Consider the following 21,829-nt stretch of genomic DNA (forward strand, 5'->3'; position numbering starts at 1 on the left):
TCTCTTGAACAAGTGAAAACATGCTAACGCTGTGCAGGCTGCAGCCCCCACATCATCACCAGTGTCCTAATGACCCTCTCTAACACACAAACTACGTGTATGTGACCGAGTCTTCCAGGCAGCTCGCTGACGCCGGGGAAAGAGGAGAAAGCCTCTCGATAGACTCTTGTAGATGCCATTCCCTATCATGCAATGCCTCTCAGTAATAAACACATGACAAATGCAGCCTTAATCATTTTTTACGAGCGGGGATGTGCAGGGGGCAGTGCATGGCTAGAGGGGAGAGGGGAGCGGTGAGCAGCAGGCGGCCCCATCCGCACAGAGGAGAGGGCTGTGTGGTAAAGTCTCCTCTGGAACATCACTCGGCCAGAGTCCCTTTGATCTACACACCGCAATTACGCCAGCATCCAAATGAGCATGGAGTCGCCTCTGAAACAGACTTCAAACATGCACATGTACGCATTCTTATACACATACACTGTATAGGATTGGAGCCATGTGCTCCTCTCAACAGTAAATGATGTACTGTCTCCAGCAGAGAACCTGGGGATGAAAGGAGGCCTTGCTCCTCGTCTGATCCCTCCATTAATGATGGCTTGCTAAAGCTAATACTGTGTATTCTTGTCTAAACAAGGGAAACCTGGTATGTGGCTCCCACACTCCAAAGAGGATGATCTTGGTTAACAATAAACAGTTTTTTGGAGGCTCAGAAAGTCTGATAAAACTACTGTTGTTGCCCATGTGTGTCTCTACAGCCTGCTATTAAGTGTCTGTAATAAAAAAACACAATAACCTTCAAAGAGGAAAACCCCACAAATCATATTTGGTAAAGAATGTTGCAAGAATAAACAACACCAACCTACTGTCTGACTGGCAGCATGCACTCGACAACACACAGCAAATATATAACAACAAAAAAAGTGAACCTGTGAAATGGCCTGACTGCTGTGTCCTGAGAGACACGGATAAAATTGGCTTATTTGCCTCATGGGATTCGCCATCTTTTCCTACGCACATTAAAGCTGAGATTGCAATTTGTCTTGCTGTTTGCTTTGAATAGACCTTAACCGTATCATCATCTCAACTGTGGCGGTGGAAAAACACGGGAGCATGGCGACAGCCAAATGGCAGTCTGGCGTCTCTGCTGCAGACTAGCTGCCATTAGGGCTGAGAGCAGCATTTATTGTACAATTAGGGCCAACTAGATCTACCTGTAATCATCTCCATACAGGTGTGAGCTCCTCTCCGGACAAGGGAAGTGACTCATCACTTGTCAAACATCAACACTTTGATGTCGGCATTGTTCATCGGGGAGCCCTCAGGACACCTGAGCACTACTGTTTGCCTGCTTTAAAAAACGCACGCAGATTTATTGCATTTCAGACAGTTAAAAAATCACACACACACACTGAACATGGAGGAAAAAAAAAAACCCTCTCTTCCTACTGATGACGGATGTTCCACATACCATGAATCATTTGATTTACGACTTCTCTCCCTCCTCCCCTCTGTCTGACAGTCATACTTTCGTGTCAGGAACATTTTAACAAACAGTCGTAGGTAAACAACTCCTCCTTGTAATACAATGCTGCCAAGTAAACCACTAAAAACAAATTTTGGAAGAACTGACACCACAAGCCTAGAGGGCAATTGGAAAAGTGTGATAACAATCCACAAGTTGGTGTTATTGACAAAACGGCGGTAGTGTGGAAAAGTAGCCCTTTCAGATGTAATGGACGTCTAACACCAGCCTTCCAGATCATCGCTCACTGTGGCCAGATGATATCATTACTTTTAAAAGTGTCGAGGATCATAGCGCCACAAACAAAAGGAAGATGTGTCTATTAGTGCATTAAAGGTAATTCTCAGTGAGTTCAGGTTGCAAAGAAAAAAGTACAAATACCAGTTTATTTGTAGTAAAGAGCAAAACACACAGCTGAGTACAAGCCTGAGTTGTCATCGTGAACTGTGGGAATGTTATGGCTGCAAAGAGGAGCTACTTGATACGTGAAGAGAAATATTTAGTGCAAAACAATTTCAGAAAATATTTAAGGAGCGTTTTTTTTCTGTCTCCACACGATATTAATTATTAGTTTGGCTTTGAAAGTACATATGTTTATTTTTGTTTGTCATTTAAGCCCCTTGCTCTTTAATATTGTATGGAAATGAGAAGTTTTGATGGAAAATTGAGACCATATGCTTGCATGTGCTTAATGAACTGCAAGGTCTGGAGGCTGCTCGGGGGTTTGCAGGGGCTGGATGTTGTGTTGGGGTTTACTCATGTGCCACCTCCAGGCGGATCCTCTCGCAAGGATATGACCCTCTCTGTCAGCGTGAGACCACAGTCAGTAGATCAACTGACACACCCACACTTCTCACACCCCGGCACATGCATATATGCAGAGGCATGCACACATGCTTTCTAGAGCTGTAATGCAGATTCAATGAAAGTTTGTGGAAATCGATGTACGTAAGTTGAAGAAAAGCTCTGCGGAAATGATTAATGGATGCAGTGAGGTGCCTCCAGAACACCTTTGAAGCACTTACCATTTGTTCTTTTTCCTGATGTAGTCTTTCTCAGAGAGGTTAACAAGGTAAATCATTGGTTTGGATGTCAAAAACAAGTATTTGTTCAACACATCGATCTGCGATCAAGACAGACAGGGCATGTACTGAGAGTCCAAACTTTTCCAAAGGAGCCTTTGAGGACAGCACAGACTTAAGGGCTGGTGTTTTAGCCTCTGTGGGGAGTGACTATAAAGCCTTTAAATTGAGATCAGCACGGGAAGATGTCATTAGCTTGCACAAAGGTAATGTCAAAATACAAACAACACAAGACTGTGCATAATATAAACATGTGATTGGCACAAAAGACATGTTGCTCAAGAGGAAGAAAAGAGAGGGGGAAGCAGTTGCACTTCTTTTTAGTTTGGATAAGATGATTTACTCGATAAATCACATTAATAGATTTGACTTTAACATGAAAGGCTTACCTCCTTGTCGTTCCAATCCGGATAGTAGCGGACATGTTTCTTTTCATCCACTACCCAGCTCTTGATTTTGCACATAACGTCCTGTTTGGGGTTAAAAGAGAATGAACAAGAAACCATTAAAGGAGATGAAAAAGAATATAAACCCAGCAGGGTATGGGGTAATTATTTCCTAAATGCATGGCATCCTGATGCCAAAATGAACAATGGCTGTGCTCGCATTCAAGCAGGAGTGGTCTGGCTTTGACGGGGGATAGCGTGCGCGAGACCCCCTTCCCTCCTTTAAATCATGACAAAATGCCTTCTGGGGTGTCTCAGTTTAACACATCAATATTCCATCGGGACTGTTTAATGAAAAGGATAGAGTGAGAGAGAGACTAAATTGGAAAGAGCGGGGAAACTAATTGGAAGTTGGTTAGTTAGGTGTAAATTATTGGGCCTTCCTCAGGCACTTTGCAGAACGCAGTCATACTGAATAAGTACTAGTGAGGTGGCGAACAAATTATTAAACGCTTCCTCTGGAGAAAATATTGAGCATTTCCAGCAATGTATGTTGCATTCATTTCCGAGGTACTTGTGGGTTGAGACCACAGTCAAGACTGGGCCTCGACAGGATCTGGAAGCGGAAAAGGGTGGGAAAAAGGGTGGGAGGTAGTTATAAAATTTGTAATAAAGAAATTGAGCCCATTATTGTTGATCCAGCCCCACAGAAATTAGCGGAACACATTCTTTTTGTTCCTGTCAACTTGACCTCCCCCTTCATATAAAAACTCCCCCACCCCCTGCAACACTCCCCCTACCTCCTTTTCCCTCCCCAAACCCTTGCAGCACTTCACAATCATACTCCCTTTTGAAAGAACTGAGGAAAAAATCCTGCCAGAGCCTCAATTACACAATGGCAGAAAAAGCTCCACACACTGACCCCCAGCCAGCTGCATTCACTCTCTGCACATCTCTCTCCACAGGAATTCTAAAGGCCTTTTAGTCAGGCAGCCAGAGTGCAGCCAGCGGGAGAGAGCGCAGGAAGGGCTGCATACACTCCGCCCGCGCCGGCCCAAGTCTTCACAGAGAGATTAATCATCTGTGAAATGGAAACAGCAAACGGCCGGTGACACAGGCCGAACCCGCTCCAGGTTTCCCTCATCAGCTCGCAGCCGCCGTGCAGCGTTCCTCTAACAGGCAGGTGTTAATAAAAGGCATATAGGTCCCACAGGGGTCAAACACATACGCCTGCCACCATGAAGCGCCGCTGGTGGGCTGGCTTCTTATTATTGTTTTGTAAGGATAGGGATTTTGAGGATTCATATGGACAAAGGCGATGAAACACTGTTCTTGTAAACACAGCAACAGCAAAATGGATTTGAATTTTCATAAACAATGCATATCTATGTAACAGTGTGCTCCGGCATGAAATACAATCAGTGTAAAATTCACAATGAAATATAAAGCACCTCTTTAATTCTAATAGCAGAACATTAATAAAGTATTTTACAATAATTCCCAAATTCCTGATTTGGCTGTTAAAATCTGAAGATCATATTTTCTTCATATATTTAACTGTGAGCTCATTCTGCAGCAGAGAGCAAGTGAAACTCAAACCAAATATAAACTTTAGTTTTTTTCTTTTTAATTAACTGTGCCCACTTCCCAACAGATAACCTAAATTATACATTTTAGTTTACAATGTTAATCATCTCTATATGGGTTTTGTCTCATCCCAACATTTTGTTTCAGCTGCACATAAAAAGTGTGTTTTTAAAAAATCAAAGGATCCCTCAAAACACTTATCACACCACACATATTCAAATATTCATTTTTGGCGTACATGCTACAGGTATTACATTATACTGCATAATTCAGTAATAATACATATAGTGATTTTGTAATTTTATATTATTTCTATATCTTTCTATATCTAAACATGCAGTGCATTTCCTACTCACCCTACATTTCTATGGCAGACTTATTTTAAGACTTGATGAACCCAGGCATAAAATGTAGACATTTAGTTTTAGTCTTATTTGATTTTCACTGTCTCATATAGGACAATATGTGTGTTTTATCTAATCTGTCTCAAAGTGTCACTGTCATTTCGAATTGTATCAGATTTATCTATATGTAATAAGAACCAGAATTCTAAATGTTGAAATAAGTTTCCCTCTCAATTTAATGTCAAGAATTTGTATTTATAAAATCTACAACAAACAGGATAAAAGCGATTTTTGCTCATGAAATTTAAAGTCAACATAAAATCCCATAGGGCTCAAGTGTGACAGTGACAATCAGATCTTATTTCAAATTACTTAAGGAAGTAATCACAATGTAAATAATTGCAGAAAATTATTTTCATATCATCACGTGGCTATATACCAAATAAACTGCAAGCACGGCTGTTTCTTTCTGCATATAGATGCATAGAGTTAGATGTGTATACACATGACATAAAGATGTGTATACGTGTCTGTGCACAGCTGAGCATGGCAAATGCCAGCCACAGCCTGTGAGACAATCGCGCGCGCGCGCACACACACGCACACACACACACACACACACACACACACACACACACACACACACACACACACACACACACACACACACACACACACACACACACACACACACACACACACACACGCACACACGCACACCTCCCCATCTAAAAGCTTGGTGCAGCCTTTGATAAGTGCCATTCTTTGCCATCTAAAGAGATCTTCTATAGATCCTCGCTCACCGACGTGTGCACAACCTTTGACAAGTAATGTAGATCATTTTTATTCATTGCCTAAAATTGTTAGCAATTATGTGCGTAAACGGCCACCTGCCTTGTCTGAATGGCTCCTGTCTGTGGGGCTACAGGGGTGTGGGGAAGTGCTGTTGGCTGGAAAGGACGGAGGGAGGGGGGGAGGGGGGGGGACCAACCAGGCAAGGGGCCTCTACAGCAGGTGAAATAGCCCCTCTCGTTAGCGTAATGAGTGGTCAGAGCCTCGGCGTGTTGGGGCCCGAAATTGGGCAAACCGCTCCCAGTGAAAGGCCAGATCCCCATCGCACGCGGGCCTATCTTATCCCGCTCCGGTGATGGAAGGGCACCATGAGACATTTACAGCCAAATCATTGCTAAAGTTGGGTGCTGAGCCTCATTACCTTAACAATACGGCCACCCGAACGTGTTGTTCATCAGCATAAATCTGACAGCCAGTATATGGATTTTCTTCTTTCTCTGATCCTACCCTGCGTTTTTTTTTTGCCCTGCACCTCATATGACCGAGAATCCCCTGTCAAAGAGCATTCTAAACATTTACGGTATTCATAGCGAGGTATAGGCATACGTGTCGCCCTCTGTATGGCCTTACACAATTTCTCGAACTGCTGTAGGTGTATGAGCATTGAGCAAGAGCGGTGCCATGATTTGAGTATTACTTTAGATGAAAAGAGCTGTGTGGAAACACTTTCATTAGCCCAGTGCTGCGACCCAGGGTCAGCAGCTGAATAAGTAACTCTCTATTAATGATTTCTACAGCAGAAAACCCCTGACCTCTGATCACTTTCAATCTCAGAGAGGGAAAAATGGGGCAGGGGGAGGGGTGAGACATATTGGAGGGGGATTAAAAAAAACCACACGTTTTTTTCCCTCTCCTTGGCCGTGTGTGTGGGAGGGTTATTATTTGTGCCTTGCTGTGAGGGAGAGCAAAGGGCCTGCTGGGACATTGACTCACATATTCTGGTTTGAGTTTCTTGTCAACGCCTCTAATGGCAGTCTTCTCCAGCTTGTCAATAACAGGGCCGATCATCTCTTCATCCTTCAGCCTCAGCTCCTGGTGGATGATCTCCATGTCCCTCACTGGGTCCACCGTCCCCTCAACATGGATGATATCCTCGTCCTCAAAAGCACCTGCGGCGACAGGACACAACACGGCTTCACGTGAACACTTGCAGTGCAACATAATGAGTGACACAGACTTCTCGAGATCGATTGTGCGACTATTAGATTTAGTTCAGTGAACCATTAGCTTTAGAGAATGAAAAAAAGAAAAAAAAACATCTATTTAAAGAGGCACAGTGGGGGGGGGGTCACAGGAGAGTCATAACAAATGCAATAAAATATTCAGGATTATATTTAAAACTTCTTTAAGTGTCTGAGCTGTAAGAAACCACTTTACAGTGTCAAAGTCAGTTCTACCAAAACCGGCTCTAAGTGCAACAGAACAGGCTTCTCTGTCAACCCGCTCAAGTCTGCGCCACAGCCTTAAAACTATGAGTTATTCAGTTAGAAAATATGGGAAATAAACAAAGGAGAGTATAATTTAACAGAAAAATGTCCACAATCATAAATGACAGAGGACAGTCTTCCACTAATCGTTTGCATCATCGCTGTAGCTGTGCTGGTGATTAGGTAATGAGGCTCTGAAGCAGACCATCAGGATTCTCCAGCAGCGCTCAGGGGGAGGGGGGTGGTGCTGTACATCTGTCACATGAGTGACAGCTTTTCACATCACCAGCGGCAAGTATAGTGGACGCTTCCCCTGAATGTTATTCTCGTGCTCTCTTTGATTTACAACTCATACAATTTGTGAACCATTTGTTTTGTAATATTAAATACAATTCTGTAAGAGTAGTAATGCTACACTATAAAACATATAACACATTCTATAGATTTTATGCCCTGCAATAAAACATATTGTCAGAAAAATTTGCTTGATGAAGGAAAAGTAATGAATCATGGAAAGGACGTATTATTATTATTACATCATTGGATTGTTATACTGAAGCTAGTGAGTAAGAACCATGTTGTAGCAGACCAATGGAGCAACTTTTAACTATTTCATAAACCTACCAGCCGCAACTTTAAAGATCCAGTGTGTTGGATTCAGGGAGGAAGAATACAATATTCATAATTGTTTGAAAATGTTTTTCATTACAGCGGTGGAGGGATTCTGCATGGGAGCTATAGCAGCTCTTCTGTGGGATTGGACCAGTTTTTGCTCCCCACACGCAACAATGAGCCCTGGGGTATTTCTTAATCTATCAAATGTCTCGTAACTACGTCTATAAATGTAGTGGAGTAAAAAGTACAACATTTTCCTCAAGTGTAGTGGAGTAGAATGGTGTCAAGTGGAAATACTCACATTAAGCACTAGTAGGCCTAACTCAAATGTATACTTAAGTACAGCCACTGAAACATCTTCACGCTAGATTTATGTAAACCCTGTTTTGTTTTGGAATATACTGACACACTTTTCAGTTAACAACAGTGATTTAAGGGACATGGAGTATCACGCTGTGGCATAATGGGAATGCCATCTCCTTCAACAGGGAAGTGGATGTCAGGCAAATGATAACTTGGCTTTAAGTATTGCTGTGTTGAGGGACACTATGTTTGGAATGTGCATGGTGGAGTCACTAAAAGTTATCAACAATCCACATTCATGCGTTGACACCCGAGTTTGTGACGGGCTGCTGACAGGTGAGGGCCTGCGAGGCAGTAACGTCACCACAGGGATCCACATTACTCATCACGCCTGTCGCATCTTCTCTCAACAAGTTCTAACGGTGATACACGTAGAAAATATTAATGAGTCAGATAGCTGTGCGTAGTCGACATGATGCACAACAGCATTACTAATATGCAGGCAACTGTTTGCAGAGCTGCATCACGTGTGACGCGTGTTAGCAGCTCAATAGAAAGACGGTTTGAACAGCAGTAAAGTTGTCCACTGCCACTCCACTAATCCGATCAGGGTTCTGGTTTCTTGATAGAAGAACTGGAAGAATTGCAACAACATTTTGTAGATTTTCATGGACACCAGAGGACAAATCTTAATGACTAATATGATCCCCTGACGTTTGCTCTAGAGCCAGCCCCACTGTTCACATTCGTGATTTAGAATCAAAGGTCTCAACAACCATTGAAATTGTTGCCATGAAATTTGTTTCAGACCATTTACTGTTTATAAAGATGTACGATGCGTCTCCACTTCCTCCCACTATCCAGAAATTAAGCTAAAATGTCCTGGGTACAAATGCTGACATGCATAGCGGTTGGGGGACAGAGCAGCGGTGGTGAAGTCCCATTGATACATACATTGATACACGTAAAATAACTAATTAAAACCAAAGAAGAAGAATTTACACTTGAACATATATCAATGTGATTTTTTGGATGTGTACTTCCCACTTTGGCTTTTTAGTTTAGCCCATGTCCCATCAACTACCATTGAGGAAGTGGGGTATATGATCTATACTGCAGCCTGCCACCAGGTGGCAATGGAGACGCTTTGGCTTCACTTTTGGGGATCATTCTTGTCGTCCATCTTTATGGTGCAGACATATTCATATTCATACTAGATACTAGATCATCTAGAGGTTAAATCATAATGACATGGTAATATGTTGCATGTTAAACATCACACCCGCTAAACTTCACCATATCAATATTGTCATTGTAAGCTTGTTATCATGCTAACATTGAATTTAGCTGCTAGCATGTTTGCAAACTCTTAAGCTTGTTCACTGTCAGTTCCCCTGAGACAAGTTCTAAATTGTTAGGGACAACGAATTGTAAACTGATCCAATATGAACTCCCCAGTAATCCCTCACGTCCACATGAACATCATATCTTGTTTCTGGGTTAAGAAGGGACAAAAGTACCTGATTTCTAAAGGAACTAAACTACAGTGCTTTCCCAATCTAGCATCACACATGATCAGCAGACAACCAAAAGTCCTACACCAGCGGCTTTATTACTCATGCGAGTCAACAGAAGCTGTAGACTTTTGTGCAAGCTGTCATTCTGAGCGTTGTCCTCATGGTGAAATGAACTTATCCAATTACTCTTTGCCTAATCAGGCTGTTTTGGTTCCTCTCCTCTTGCAGAGGTACTCCACAGTATAAACAGTTCACTTACGCCACACAGAAAGGGGCTAATCAGTGGAATTATTGTTTTGCTGCTCCAATTTACCAGTTCCCTGTTCGGCACTGATTGGAATGAAAATTTGCTATTGTGTCTGCTTGAGCTCAGAACATATAATGCAATGAAATAATTTTGCTAGCCGCAAGAATATACATAGATTATAAACAATTATGATGTACAGTTCTGATACACAATGGAAAATGCATGAGTCTGTTGTAAAATAGAGTTTATATTAATTAGGAGCAAAGAGGTTTGAAACTGTTTCACATGGTTAATAAACCGCTAATGATTGGTATAAATCACTGCTAATGAAAGCGTTGGAAACAACCATATGAAAATAGTTCCTGAAAAACATTTCTTACTCTCTGAAAATATAATCAACAGTTTTCTGACCATTGTTATGTGTCCTAACAAAAAAAACAGAAGGAGCAGTAGCAGCTGATCACTCACTATTTAGTTATCAGCTGACACTCTTCTCTGACTGCCACATATTCCAAGGTAATTTGCTTTAATTAATTTCGCCTAATTTAACATTCACATCGACTTCACCCCCCCAGCCCCATTCAGGGCTTAGAGCTGGAGAACAAATGCACAAGGAGAAAGAGAGGAGAGAAATCTGAGGGGCAATCTCCACAATTAGTCTTTTAACAACTGGGCCTGGGTCAGGCTCTGTGGAGACAGCGCTTACGGGGCTGCAGAGCCACACAAAGCTACACGCAATACAGTAAAACACACAATAAAACGGGAGAAGAAAGAGGTCGGAAAGGCCCCGTCTCAGGAGTCAGGTCTGTCTCACGATTTACATGCTGTTGCTTCATCTCAAATCGTGTATGTTTTAAAGACTTTATTAACAGGTGCTCCTTTATTGAGAGAACAAAAGGATTAGTCTGTAGAGGGTGAGTGGTGTTCAATGGCCTGATTAGGGATCAGGCTAAGCTCTAAAAATTATGGACTTACAGCGGCACTGCAGGATGGTGTAGCCTGCGAAGATGAAACTCATATATTATATTTAAAAATGAATAAGAACAAAGAAAAGAATATCTATCATGTACTTTGTTCATGTTTTTTACATTAACCCCACCATGCAAGCTTCTCTGCATCTCAGGAATATTTTTAATTAGCTTTGCAGTACAAGTTTTACATCTAAAAGCCCCAAAAGCGTGCTCCTGCTAGCTTATATCATTACTGATCTGTCAGGTACACAGACAAGGCAGTCATCTGAGTCAACTCGAGATCAATACTGATTGAGCTGCTTTCTCTGATGTTGCTACCTGGGAGGATATGTGGTCAACATAATTCAGTTAAATTACAGTATTCATTGACTTCTTACTTCCTGTGCATGTTTTCACATGCAAGATGGGTAAGAGCACATCTAAAGAACGTGCATTCCTCACACTGCTTTTAAAATGTTCATGCAAAGTCAGTGCCGCAATTCTCCTGGTATTCAGAGCAGTAAAAGCTATTTTATGGGTCTGTCAGGAAAAGCACATTATGGATGTCTTCCCGGCATAAAAACACTGGCAATGCACACAAGGGTATTTATGTTCATTCAGGGAATATCTTCTTGACATTCATTTTTTTGGATACATGAAATCAACAGCAATTTGTAGTGCGCTGACAGAGTTTGCAGCATATTCAGTCTTTGCATATGTTTATGGTGGGTTTGAGCCCTTCAGAGATTCACCCATGTTTTCTCCATGATCCCATCATTCATAATAGATCCCAGTGAAATGGTGTTAAAATCAGTGCCTCACAAAGTGTCTATGTAATCTGCTGTCAGCTGTGGTGTCTCGCACCAAACTAAGTATTAAAGGTTCATCTTATGTGAAGTATCACTGGCTGAAAATCAGGCATGTAGGGAAAAGCCGTTCAGACAAGTCGGTTCTGGGAAAAGTGAATGTGCAGGTGACGCTTCAGTTTTCATGAGCTCAGACAGAAAACAACAGTGTTAATTCCCTTATCATTAGCTTAACCTCTGTCATTGCATTTATTTTGTTAAACCGCGGCGCATGAGAGTGCCGTGATTGAAAGGAACCGTCATATGCACACCACTGTTGTCCCACATCATTCAGCGAACAAACCTTTTTAGATCCTTAACTACTATAGTGCTGCTGATTGCACAGGCACCAGCAATTTCCTAACCAACCGCCACCTGAACAATGATGTGTTCAGCTTTCAGGCCCTCCAGCCTTTCAAAGGTGAATCATTTCACAGTTTGGAACGAGATCTCCATAGCAACTCCTCTTTGAAGGGTTTAGAATCACCATCCAATAATTCTATGATCATCGGGCCTTGCCATTCCCAGTGGTTCTTTTCACAGCGGACAGGCAAGGGGGGCACGAGGAGGAAGCAGGAAGATTCTACAGTCTATTTCAGGCAATTCATCTTGCAGCCCCATTAGAATTCAAAATATTGCGACCTTCAATCACCAAGCATGTTATCTGGGGCCGTGGCGATCTCCAGTCAAGATGGGTAGACATTTTGCTCTAATCATCCATGATGAGTGGAGGCTGACAAAAACGCTTCATTCTCGCTGAAGCAAAATGCTCATTTAAATGCTGTGACAGCAACTCGACACAGGCCGAAAACACACAAAAGGAGGACGGTCCCTGTACAGCTGAATGAGCAACGTTTAGAATCGCAATATTGGTTAAAACAACACAAGTAACATAAACAAGGAAGCACATACAAGACAGCAGCTTATTTTTTTGATTTAATTATTAGGCAATTGTTATTTTTACTAACAGATAATAAGACACAAGGACGGCAGATGTTACGACCCTATATAAGATATATAAAATCTGACGTGCTACAAGAATGTAAAAGGACCACAAATAATAATTACTTGTACTAAAAGCACAGGTGTCACCAATAATAAATAGAAAGCTGCACTTAGAGTAAATTTAACTATAGAAAATAAAATATAGATGAAATTATAGAAAAACAAATTACAGTGTAAGTTACCATACAAGTGAATATTTCAGAAAATGATCTGTTTGTCATTAATACAGCGCTACAGTTGTAGCGCTGTATTAATTTTAAAATCACATACTATATAACGAACAGAATTAGGCCTATTGTTCAAACATGCCCTGTGAGTGTGGATTAGCATTAAAAACAATGAAAGCATGTTTGCAGGCTAACACTATAGACATACATGCAGTGAGCTGGGATCATCTCACTGTTGGAGAATGTCCTCTTGTAAAAATCAACCCCAGAGGTCATCTGTGCAGATGCTTTTATAAGTCATATAAACATTTTATTGTTAAATCATGTGTTTTTACCATCACTTTTGTGTTTACAATAGTGCAGCATTGCATTGCCTATATTATACGTTCATAAGCCTTTGGAGGATTTCTCCATTTTAAACAATCTGTTTTCTGTCATATTTTAAATAGTAATATTGGTCGTTTTAAGACACTGATGCAACAGGGGATTGCACAACCATTTTGCTGACACATTCACGCACACACATAGTCACTGGGCTGACTCAGGTGTTTTGGATGTCTGTCAAGTTCGAGAATGTGTGAATTGGTGAGTGATCAGGCTGAATTCCTGCACAGCAGCCACCTCGGCGTCAGCTAGGAGGCAGGTTGGCCATAAATCATCAGTGAATAGTCGATCCAGTTTGCTCTCAACGCCTGTAGCTCAACAATCACAGTTTGATTTGTTTGCTATAAGCGATTAGTGGAGTGAGTGATGACTTCTGAATGAAAAACCTTCCAAAACACAAATAATGCGCTAGATGCTGTTAAGAGAGCTAATTCGATCACTCGTTCTCTCAAATTCAGATATTCATCAGCTAATACTGATTCAAGTGGAACTCACTGACAACATTGGACATCTTCAAATTGAAAACATTTTAGGTGAGTAAGTGGGGTTATTTTCTCGAAAGGAACAAGTCAGTGTATTTGACATTTTGGTGACTTGACCCATAATTAAAGTGGGATTCTGGTAACACTCCCAAAGTGTTTGACAGGTATTTTAATACACAAACTAAGTTGTTCATTTTCAGATTCAGTTATGTTTGTTCCTAAAGTAAAAAGACGACTCTCACCTACTATTAAAGCGCATTGATATGATCATTGACATATGTGAACAATAATTTAGTGTTGTGTAGTACATCTGAAGAATAGTCTGTCAACCATATTGTTTTATGAAGGTGCTTTCCTAGTATCCAAGACTGTAAAACAAACACAAGCATTTCCCCCTGAGCTTTTAGCACAGTGCTAGTTCTTGTGGGCACAAACCTTTTGTCTACATTCACAGTTAGTGAAAATGAACTGTGTGTTTGCATTGGAAATACATACCGATTAGGTCGTATTCATTTTCATGCCAAGAGTAAGAGGAGAAGATTGATACCACTGTCCTTCATGTGTGGTGGAATACGAACCTAGCACAAGCTGATTGTATCATAGCTTAGCTCAGCAACTGGGCGAATCATCTTTCAGCTAGCCTGGCTCAGTCCGAGTACCAGTTAGCAAAATTCACTAACCAGATAACACATCGACTGTATCGGCTTTATTCATACTCATCAATCTTCTAACTGTTGGCAAGACAACACGTTTATTACAAAAGTTCATATATAAGGATGTCGTTAGCTCTGTACTAACACGCATGCTGTGTGGTTGACCCATCAGTGCATGATATAAGATAAATAACAAAAAAAATTACGTGTAAACTGACAACAATTTTAATCGTATTTGAATAACTGTATGTCAGTTATTCAATAAAAAGTTTGTGTGTTCCTATAGTGTTTAATTGATCCAACAGTCTAAAGAAGGACTCATTCGAATGTGTTGCAATGACAGTGGGTGCGCCCGATACTTGATGCTGACGCAATCATCATAACGACAACAATCACAGTTTCACGCTTGGTACAAAATAGAATAGTACTAAATAGAAGTATGTGGGAAATTCGACCCATGACCACATGAAGACACACCAGCTTCACCAACTGCCTCGATCCGCCTCCTCATTCGCAGCAACATGATTTGATCGGCTTGTACTTGTTTAAAGACAATTTGATTGGCTGCCTCTGCCGCCGCATGAAAGTTGAAGTCTGCTCAACTTCGAGCACGGGCAACGCAACGGAAGCACAACGCAGTTTGCATCACGTCACGCCACTCAAAGTAAGTGACCAGTGTTTCCGTTGAATCCTCCTATCATTCGTTTTCGTCTTGCATCAAGTTGTTGAGTCAACAGGAAACACAAGCAAGTCCTCAAATATTTGTCATTTTGTCTTGAGGAATGCCTTAAATAATGAATTACTTGTCAAATCAGTAGCTAACTAATTGAAAAATAGACAAAAATGTTCAACTCCACAAAGGATAGCGTCAGGTAATATTTGCTCATGTAACTACTCAATTTTAAGTCCCTCAAAACTATCCCAGTTATTTTATAACGTTGGAGGACGGACTTGTGTCTCCTTCAGGCAGTAGAGGAGGAGAGGGGGGGGCGGGGGCCTCGACTTAACCAGGAGTTCAGGTGCTGAAAGCTTGAATATCACAGTGAGAGAAGAGGCAACGCCAAAAATAACAGCTACTTTCCAGTCCGCTGCCCACAACCACAGCCAGTCCCTCAAGATTAAATGTGCTACACCACAGTATCTCCAAGCTAGATTCTTACTGAGTGTCGTGCAACTGTAAATAAGTCTTCATTAGAAGTGAGCTAAAGGTTTCCTACGGTGAATTGGGGGAGGGGGGGGCTGCACCAGTAGAGCATTCAAACATCTAATTGCTGGAAACCAAACATCTGGGAATTAGGCCAGGTGAGCTGGCAGCGCTGCTCGCAGGGAACAGAAGAGCGGATGAAGTAGAACATGTCTGTGTCTTGTCTCAGACGGCGAGGATCCAGCCGCGCTCTAGTCACTGCAGAAGCGCTGGGAGCACTTAGCCTGCAAACCATTTGGTTATGAGACCAGGGAACACCAGGCAATCATCAGAATCAGCTTTCAGGATATCATCATGTGCCCTAATAGTTTTTGGGAGGTATTGTTGAAAGCAAATCCACTGTTTACACAGACGTTTCAAGTCATTAGAGGTTGAAAAATAATCGTTTATTTGTAAGTCTACTCCCTGGAAAAAAGGTAAATCAGGGTATTACACCGTCATGTCTTTGTAAAACATCTGTAACATATGTATTTCTCTAGGATTCTTCTCATAACAATTTATAAACCATACCTTCTCAACAAAGAGCTGTAAACCAATGTAGGGAATAAAGGACTCAATGATTTCATAGACAGATCTGGCTGAAAATTAGGGCTGATGTCTGAAGTTTAACAAGATTGCAAACTTATCTTTATCAGATTCAGGTTAATTGCTTGTGTCCTTGGTTTGCATTAACAATCACGCGGAGCTGTTTCATGTTATTAACGCTGTTCATCTCTCCGTAGTATCTTTATAGACTCTTCTACTAATTACTACACAAAACAAACAACAACGCACCACACCAGACACAGAAAAGTGTGATCCCCACAACCATATAATCAGGCTATATAAAAGTAGTGGCTTGAGCTATGAAGTCTGCCTGACACCAGATAGATATAATTACAAAACAAAACCAGCTATGTTTAATGGTTAACTTGTGAAACATAGCACATTGTTTCTAAGGGAGAGTGGAAACAATGGCATGCCGCAGCAGATAGACGTAAACACACACAGAAGGAGAAGCTTTCGATTGCTAAATTCTTGTGGATGTTTATTGTCTTTGTGCGAGTAGAAACAAAAGAGTTGGTTTTGGGTGAGGATCTGCTGTATACATTTAGTCCATATCAAAGGAACATAATACAGGCCCAATTTATACATAATAATGTATATAAAAACACATAAAACACGAAAGTAAGAATAACGTAATACAGAATCAATGTAGAATTTGTTGGGCCCTTGTTTAAAAAGAAGTTATGGCTTTCTAAAATTAATGCAAAATTTTGTTGAGAGGTATTGATTTGACTTTGTGGTCATATCAGAGGCTTTTGGCCACATCCATACTTTGTTTTCGTTTTGAAACTAAAATAATCTCAGTAGACACGAGTGTTTTAGCTCCATAGTTTGACCATTCATGTACACTGGGCATGTGTGTGCTGGTGAAAGCAGGAAGCAGGTTGTTTACTCTGCAGTTGGTTGCTCACTTTCAGAAAATATTGCAAGTGAGAAACCACAATGATGAAAAGTAAGATGAGGGATTTCTTTAATTGGACCGACGATGAGGTGGAACTGTAAGTGTTTGAAAAGCTTCGCATTTACCGCTAGTGGTCGAGTCAGGACTAACAAGAACCAATTAGGAAGCGAATACAGGTGGTTGCATCATTTCTCTGTTTTTGCCCGTTCGGTCAACAATGTAGCCCCAGAGTATTTAAACTGAAATGGAACCAGCAGCATTTCCAAACATCCTCATTTTAAGCAGGGGTGCATTTTAAATGTAGCTGGGGTTTATGAATTGTCTTGACAGGTGTTTCTCTTAGTCTTTCAACTCCATGTATCACCATGAGGGCTAAATACCAGAAATACCTGTCTTGATGATGTATTGCAGTTCAACAGCTCCACAATCTACAGCCTGCACAATGAGAGTAATTACCTTCCTGAAGGTAGGATTCATTCACTGGTAACTGGGTGTATGTGTGTTGTCTTAGCAAATATTTCTGTTTTTGTTTTGCGATGAATGTTGCTTTGGTCACAGAGAGGAAGTAAGCACTGAGAGATGGAGTAATACAATTGGGGGGGGGGGGGGGGGGGGTATTTTTAAGGGAACTGTTGACAATTCAAAAGATATAGAATAACACTAGTCAAATCTTACGGTCATTTGGTGGTCATCCATTTCCACTCCTCACAAACTACACACATCAGGCAGAAGGGCCATTTTAAAACTGCACCGGAACAGAAGTAATACACTTGTTAGTGATACACAGACACAGCTTAGGAACAATGCAGGAAAATGGCCTTAATTTGAACCCTTTCTATGTGGCTGTTCTCCGCCTGCCACCACCAACTCTCTAATCAGAGCTCCTTTCACACAGAGGGAAAGTCAATAACGGTACACGATCAGTAAACAAATTCAGCTATTTCTAAAAAAGGGCCCCTTCATTCATTTGAGTTGCTGTAATTTGAATTATTCTAGCGTGTAACACTTTAATTGTGTGAGACAAAGACCATGTCAGAGACACAGAAGAACTTGAGACAGAGGGAAACTTGTGGAGGGACACAGGAGTGTATTCACAGAGTAACAGTATTTCGAATAATTCCAAATGTACATAATTTTTACCATTTTTACTACAATTAATGTCATCAATGTAATTATTTTACAGTAGTATGGAGCACAGCAGTGTGGATATTTTCTGTACAGAGATTTTTTTATTATCAGCCATAATATTTTAACCATCCAAGGTAGACTTACCACAAGCTACGAGAATGTGAAATGATGTTATATGCTCCTCTAGAAGAAAAATGGGTTTTATCTGCAAAGCCAAGGAGAAGCAATACACTACCCACAATCCTTCGGTGTGATAGGGATGGCTTTGATTGGTGGAGCTCGCTGTTACCATGGAAATATTTACCACAATCACGAATATCATGTCAGCTACGATCAGATCGTTCAGTGTTATATAAGCATTTTTTTAGAGATGAAAAAAGGAAGTCCAAGTGCAAATCAACCCAACGAGGTTAAATCCAAGTAGAAGCGCACTGGAGCCATTGGAAAGGGATCATTTGCAGTAAAAAATTATGTACATAGTCTCGTACCTTTGCCTTTCTTTGCCCATTTAAAATTTTTATTTGCTCCAAATCAAATGTTTTATGGTCACGATTCGTCTCGTAGCTGGTCGGCCAAAAAACTATTTTTATGACGACTTCTGAAACGTCAATGGAGAAAATGAATTGGAAATGTACTTGCAGAACCAGAGCTGTTCTAAAAGTAGGCAGTCACTGTTACGCTGTATAAGCAGTAGTTGTGTATTTTTTGTAACTATTATTATTAGATCTGTCATGAAAATACACAGTTTATACACAATAAGGAGAGGAGAAGAAAATGAATACAATCCATTCTCATTATATGAATGTTAATAACTTACTTACCTCTGTTGTACTCAAACTTAATCAAAAGTGACATTAGGAATCACATTACAATAACATGTGGTTGTCGTTCTCCACCGTCTTGTGCTGTTTCCAAGCCTCAGGATATGATACCGATTGTGTGAAGCTCAACCAGACACAGATCCTTTCACATATGTGATTCTCATTCAGGAAACGTCCCAGTAGGAACGTTAGGTTTGCTCTGACTTCATTAAACCTGTCTGTGATATTGATATTGGCTCCCACCACACAAAGGTGTCCTACCAGCAAAGTAACGACACAACTACTGCCTTCTCTTGAGAAAACGCTGGCGACTGAATGATAGAATTGCTCATATAAAAAAAAATATTTGACGTTGTTGAACATATATGATTTTTGAGGATATGAAACCCTCCACCTGTGACTCACGTGTCAAGTGGAAGATGCCATCGCAGGCGCTGATGTGGGACAGGAAGGCATTTCCCAGGCCTTGGCCAGAGTGAGCACCTTTCACCAGGCCAGCGATGTCGACAACATTAAGGAATGCTGGGATTTCTCTGCAAGCCAAGAGGTAAACGTAAAACAAATGTCAGACATTTAAGACTTCAAACATTATGCCAGTCATGAGGTGTGTTTTTCAAGGGTTTTTTGTGAAGCTGTTGAATTAAACTGAATCAATAATAAAACAATTTAAATAACAAACATAAAACAAAATATAAAAAATCCCATTATTATGTAACTCAATTTAAAATCACCACAAATTATAGTCTCAAAATGTACAACAAAGTGGTCACTAGTGTCAATAGTGAAAACTTGTAAAAGCATCAAAACCAATAATGCATTATTCTGTCTCTCAACATTACTGTATAGTGTGGCAGCCAGCTCCACGCTCATTGGTTCATAAATGTATTGTTTCCCTTTTTTAAATAAGGCGATGGTACTTTTCAAATCGATTGGGTACTGTAGATTTTAACCGTATTATTCAAACAGGAGTAAACTGACCATTTGTTGGGGACTACTTTCAAAGGCAGTTTATATGTTGGACCTAAAATAAACTGCAGCGCCCATGTTCAATGCTATGAAGAAGAACGTCACCCACTGCAACAGTGTGGCTCATTAGTGTTATTACCTCTGCCAAGGATGTTTTCACCCTGTTGGTTGGTTGGTTGGTTGGTCAACAGGATTACATAAAAGCGACTGGCTGTTGGGCCTTGGTGGCAGTATGCGCTCTGCTGTATGCCATTCTAGTTCATGTAAAATATTGTGTTTAGGTTCAATCCATTGCTGCTTTTGCTCTTTTCGCGAGGCACATAAATACATATCACCAAACTTACAGCATGCATTTTTTATTTCTGTTGTGTATTTACTTATACACCTGGAATCTGTTTTGCACGTGTTTACCTGACTGTGTTGCTAATAAGACAGAACGGAGGAGAACCATGATGTAGTGAGATTCATGCTGCTCTTTGAAAAGCAGAAGCCGAGTTCTGGGTGACTAAACTGTGCCTACTGAAAAATGTTCTTCATGCCAATTCTTGTCAGTCAAAAAGGAGACATCTCGCTGGTAATTTGTCAGTGTCGCACCGCAAATCTGAATCCAGTCCACTTTAACAGCCTCTATAAACATGTATGACAACCAGGGGCTGCTGGTGCAGATGCTTCGGCTTTTCCTTCAACAGAACACCTCGGGATAGAGTGGCGAATATACATCATACAGAACTGGCAGCTACATATCAACAACATTGCATTTTTCTCACACCTATAGCAGGAGCACCGTCGTGAGACTACAGGCCTGAAGTGTGAATAAAACATGAACGATGAGACCCCATACCTGGCAGGTTTGTGGAATTGGCAGAGGAAATCATAGCGTTCATCTGGAATGGGCACTCTACTTTCATTTGGGTCAATGGTGCAGAAGGGAAAATTTTCAGCTGCAGCCTGACTCTTTGTCAGCACGTTGAAGAAGGTCGACTTCCTGAAAATAAAAACAGCAGCGAGGTCAGGCCATCTGAAAGAGCCAGTGTGCAGAGCCTGATGGTTTTGAGAGAATGATCCTGAAACACTCCAGTAAATTATGCAAGTTTGGCTTTTTTTTTTCTTTCTCTCTGCAAGCAGGAAAAGGTTATTTTAACGGATTGAATATTTAAGCACTTGAATCAAAAATACCCTGTTAAATACTACACCAAATTACAAGGTCAAATAATCCCATAATAGATCAATTGTAGGTGGAATCGAAGGGGCAAATTACGTTCCAGATAGACCTCAGCTGTTGGACTGGATTGGACGAACGCTGCCCCATGTTGTGATCACAGAGAGATTTATTTTCTGCCGCACAAGCAGCTCAAGTGTACTTCAAAAATCTACAGACAATGGTGAGTGTCTAAGAGTAATGATGGCATGGCAGTTAACTATAATCCAGGACTTTCCGTCTTATCTCCTCACTCGGGGCTTCACATTGAAATGATTGTTTGCTAAGTCCTATAGGCATGACATTGCTTGAGATTGCTAAAGTGCATGCATTAATTCCTTACATAAAGTTAGACCGTTGCTCTACGTGAAGGCTTTTCTTGGGTCACCTTGGGGCGAAGAATTAAAACCATCGACAGTAACTCTGCAACCACTGAAAGGTGTTAAAAATGTAATATTATGAACAATTACACAGCAAATTACTTACACTTAAAATGTGAATTACAGTGTAATATGCAGGTCAGTGATAGGAGAAGTGATCAGACGAGTGTTTGTCCACAGGGTGGTGGTGGTGGCCTTATATGGAGGTAAGGCGAATATAAAAACATGGATTTAGGTAAAAGACGACTAAACACAATATAAACCTAGAGAGATGGACAGGGTTAACGATGACGATTAGGAATGTGGCAGACAAAAAT

The 21,829-nt window shown here is 41.0% G+C and overlaps 1 protein-coding gene across 1 annotated transcript in view; it reads right to left on the bottom strand.

The window, feature by feature from the left end:
* LOC117754893 (obg-like ATPase 1) overlaps positions 1-21,829 on the bottom strand; it is a 41,331-nt gene that overhangs the window by 15,624 nt on the left and 3,878 nt on the right. Inside the window, exons 3-7 of the mRNA XM_034574236.1 lie at positions 20,776-20,919; positions 19,374-19,501; positions 6,707-6,882; positions 2,994-3,074; positions 2,548-2,645 (exon numbers count right to left, since the gene is read on the bottom strand). Of these exons, the coding sequence (XP_034430127.1) occupies positions 2,548-2,645; positions 2,994-3,074; positions 6,707-6,882; positions 19,374-19,501; positions 20,776-20,919 (627 nt within the window). The remainder of the gene's footprint in view (positions 1-2,547; positions 2,646-2,993; positions 3,075-6,706; positions 6,883-19,373; positions 19,502-20,775; positions 20,920-21,829) is intronic.

This window comes from Hippoglossus hippoglossus, chromosome 21 (assembly GCF_009819705.1).
Source record: "Hippoglossus hippoglossus isolate fHipHip1 chromosome 21, fHipHip1.pri, whole genome shotgun sequence".
NCBI classification, from domain to species: domain Eukaryota; kingdom Metazoa; phylum Chordata; class Actinopteri; order Pleuronectiformes; family Pleuronectidae; genus Hippoglossus; species Hippoglossus hippoglossus.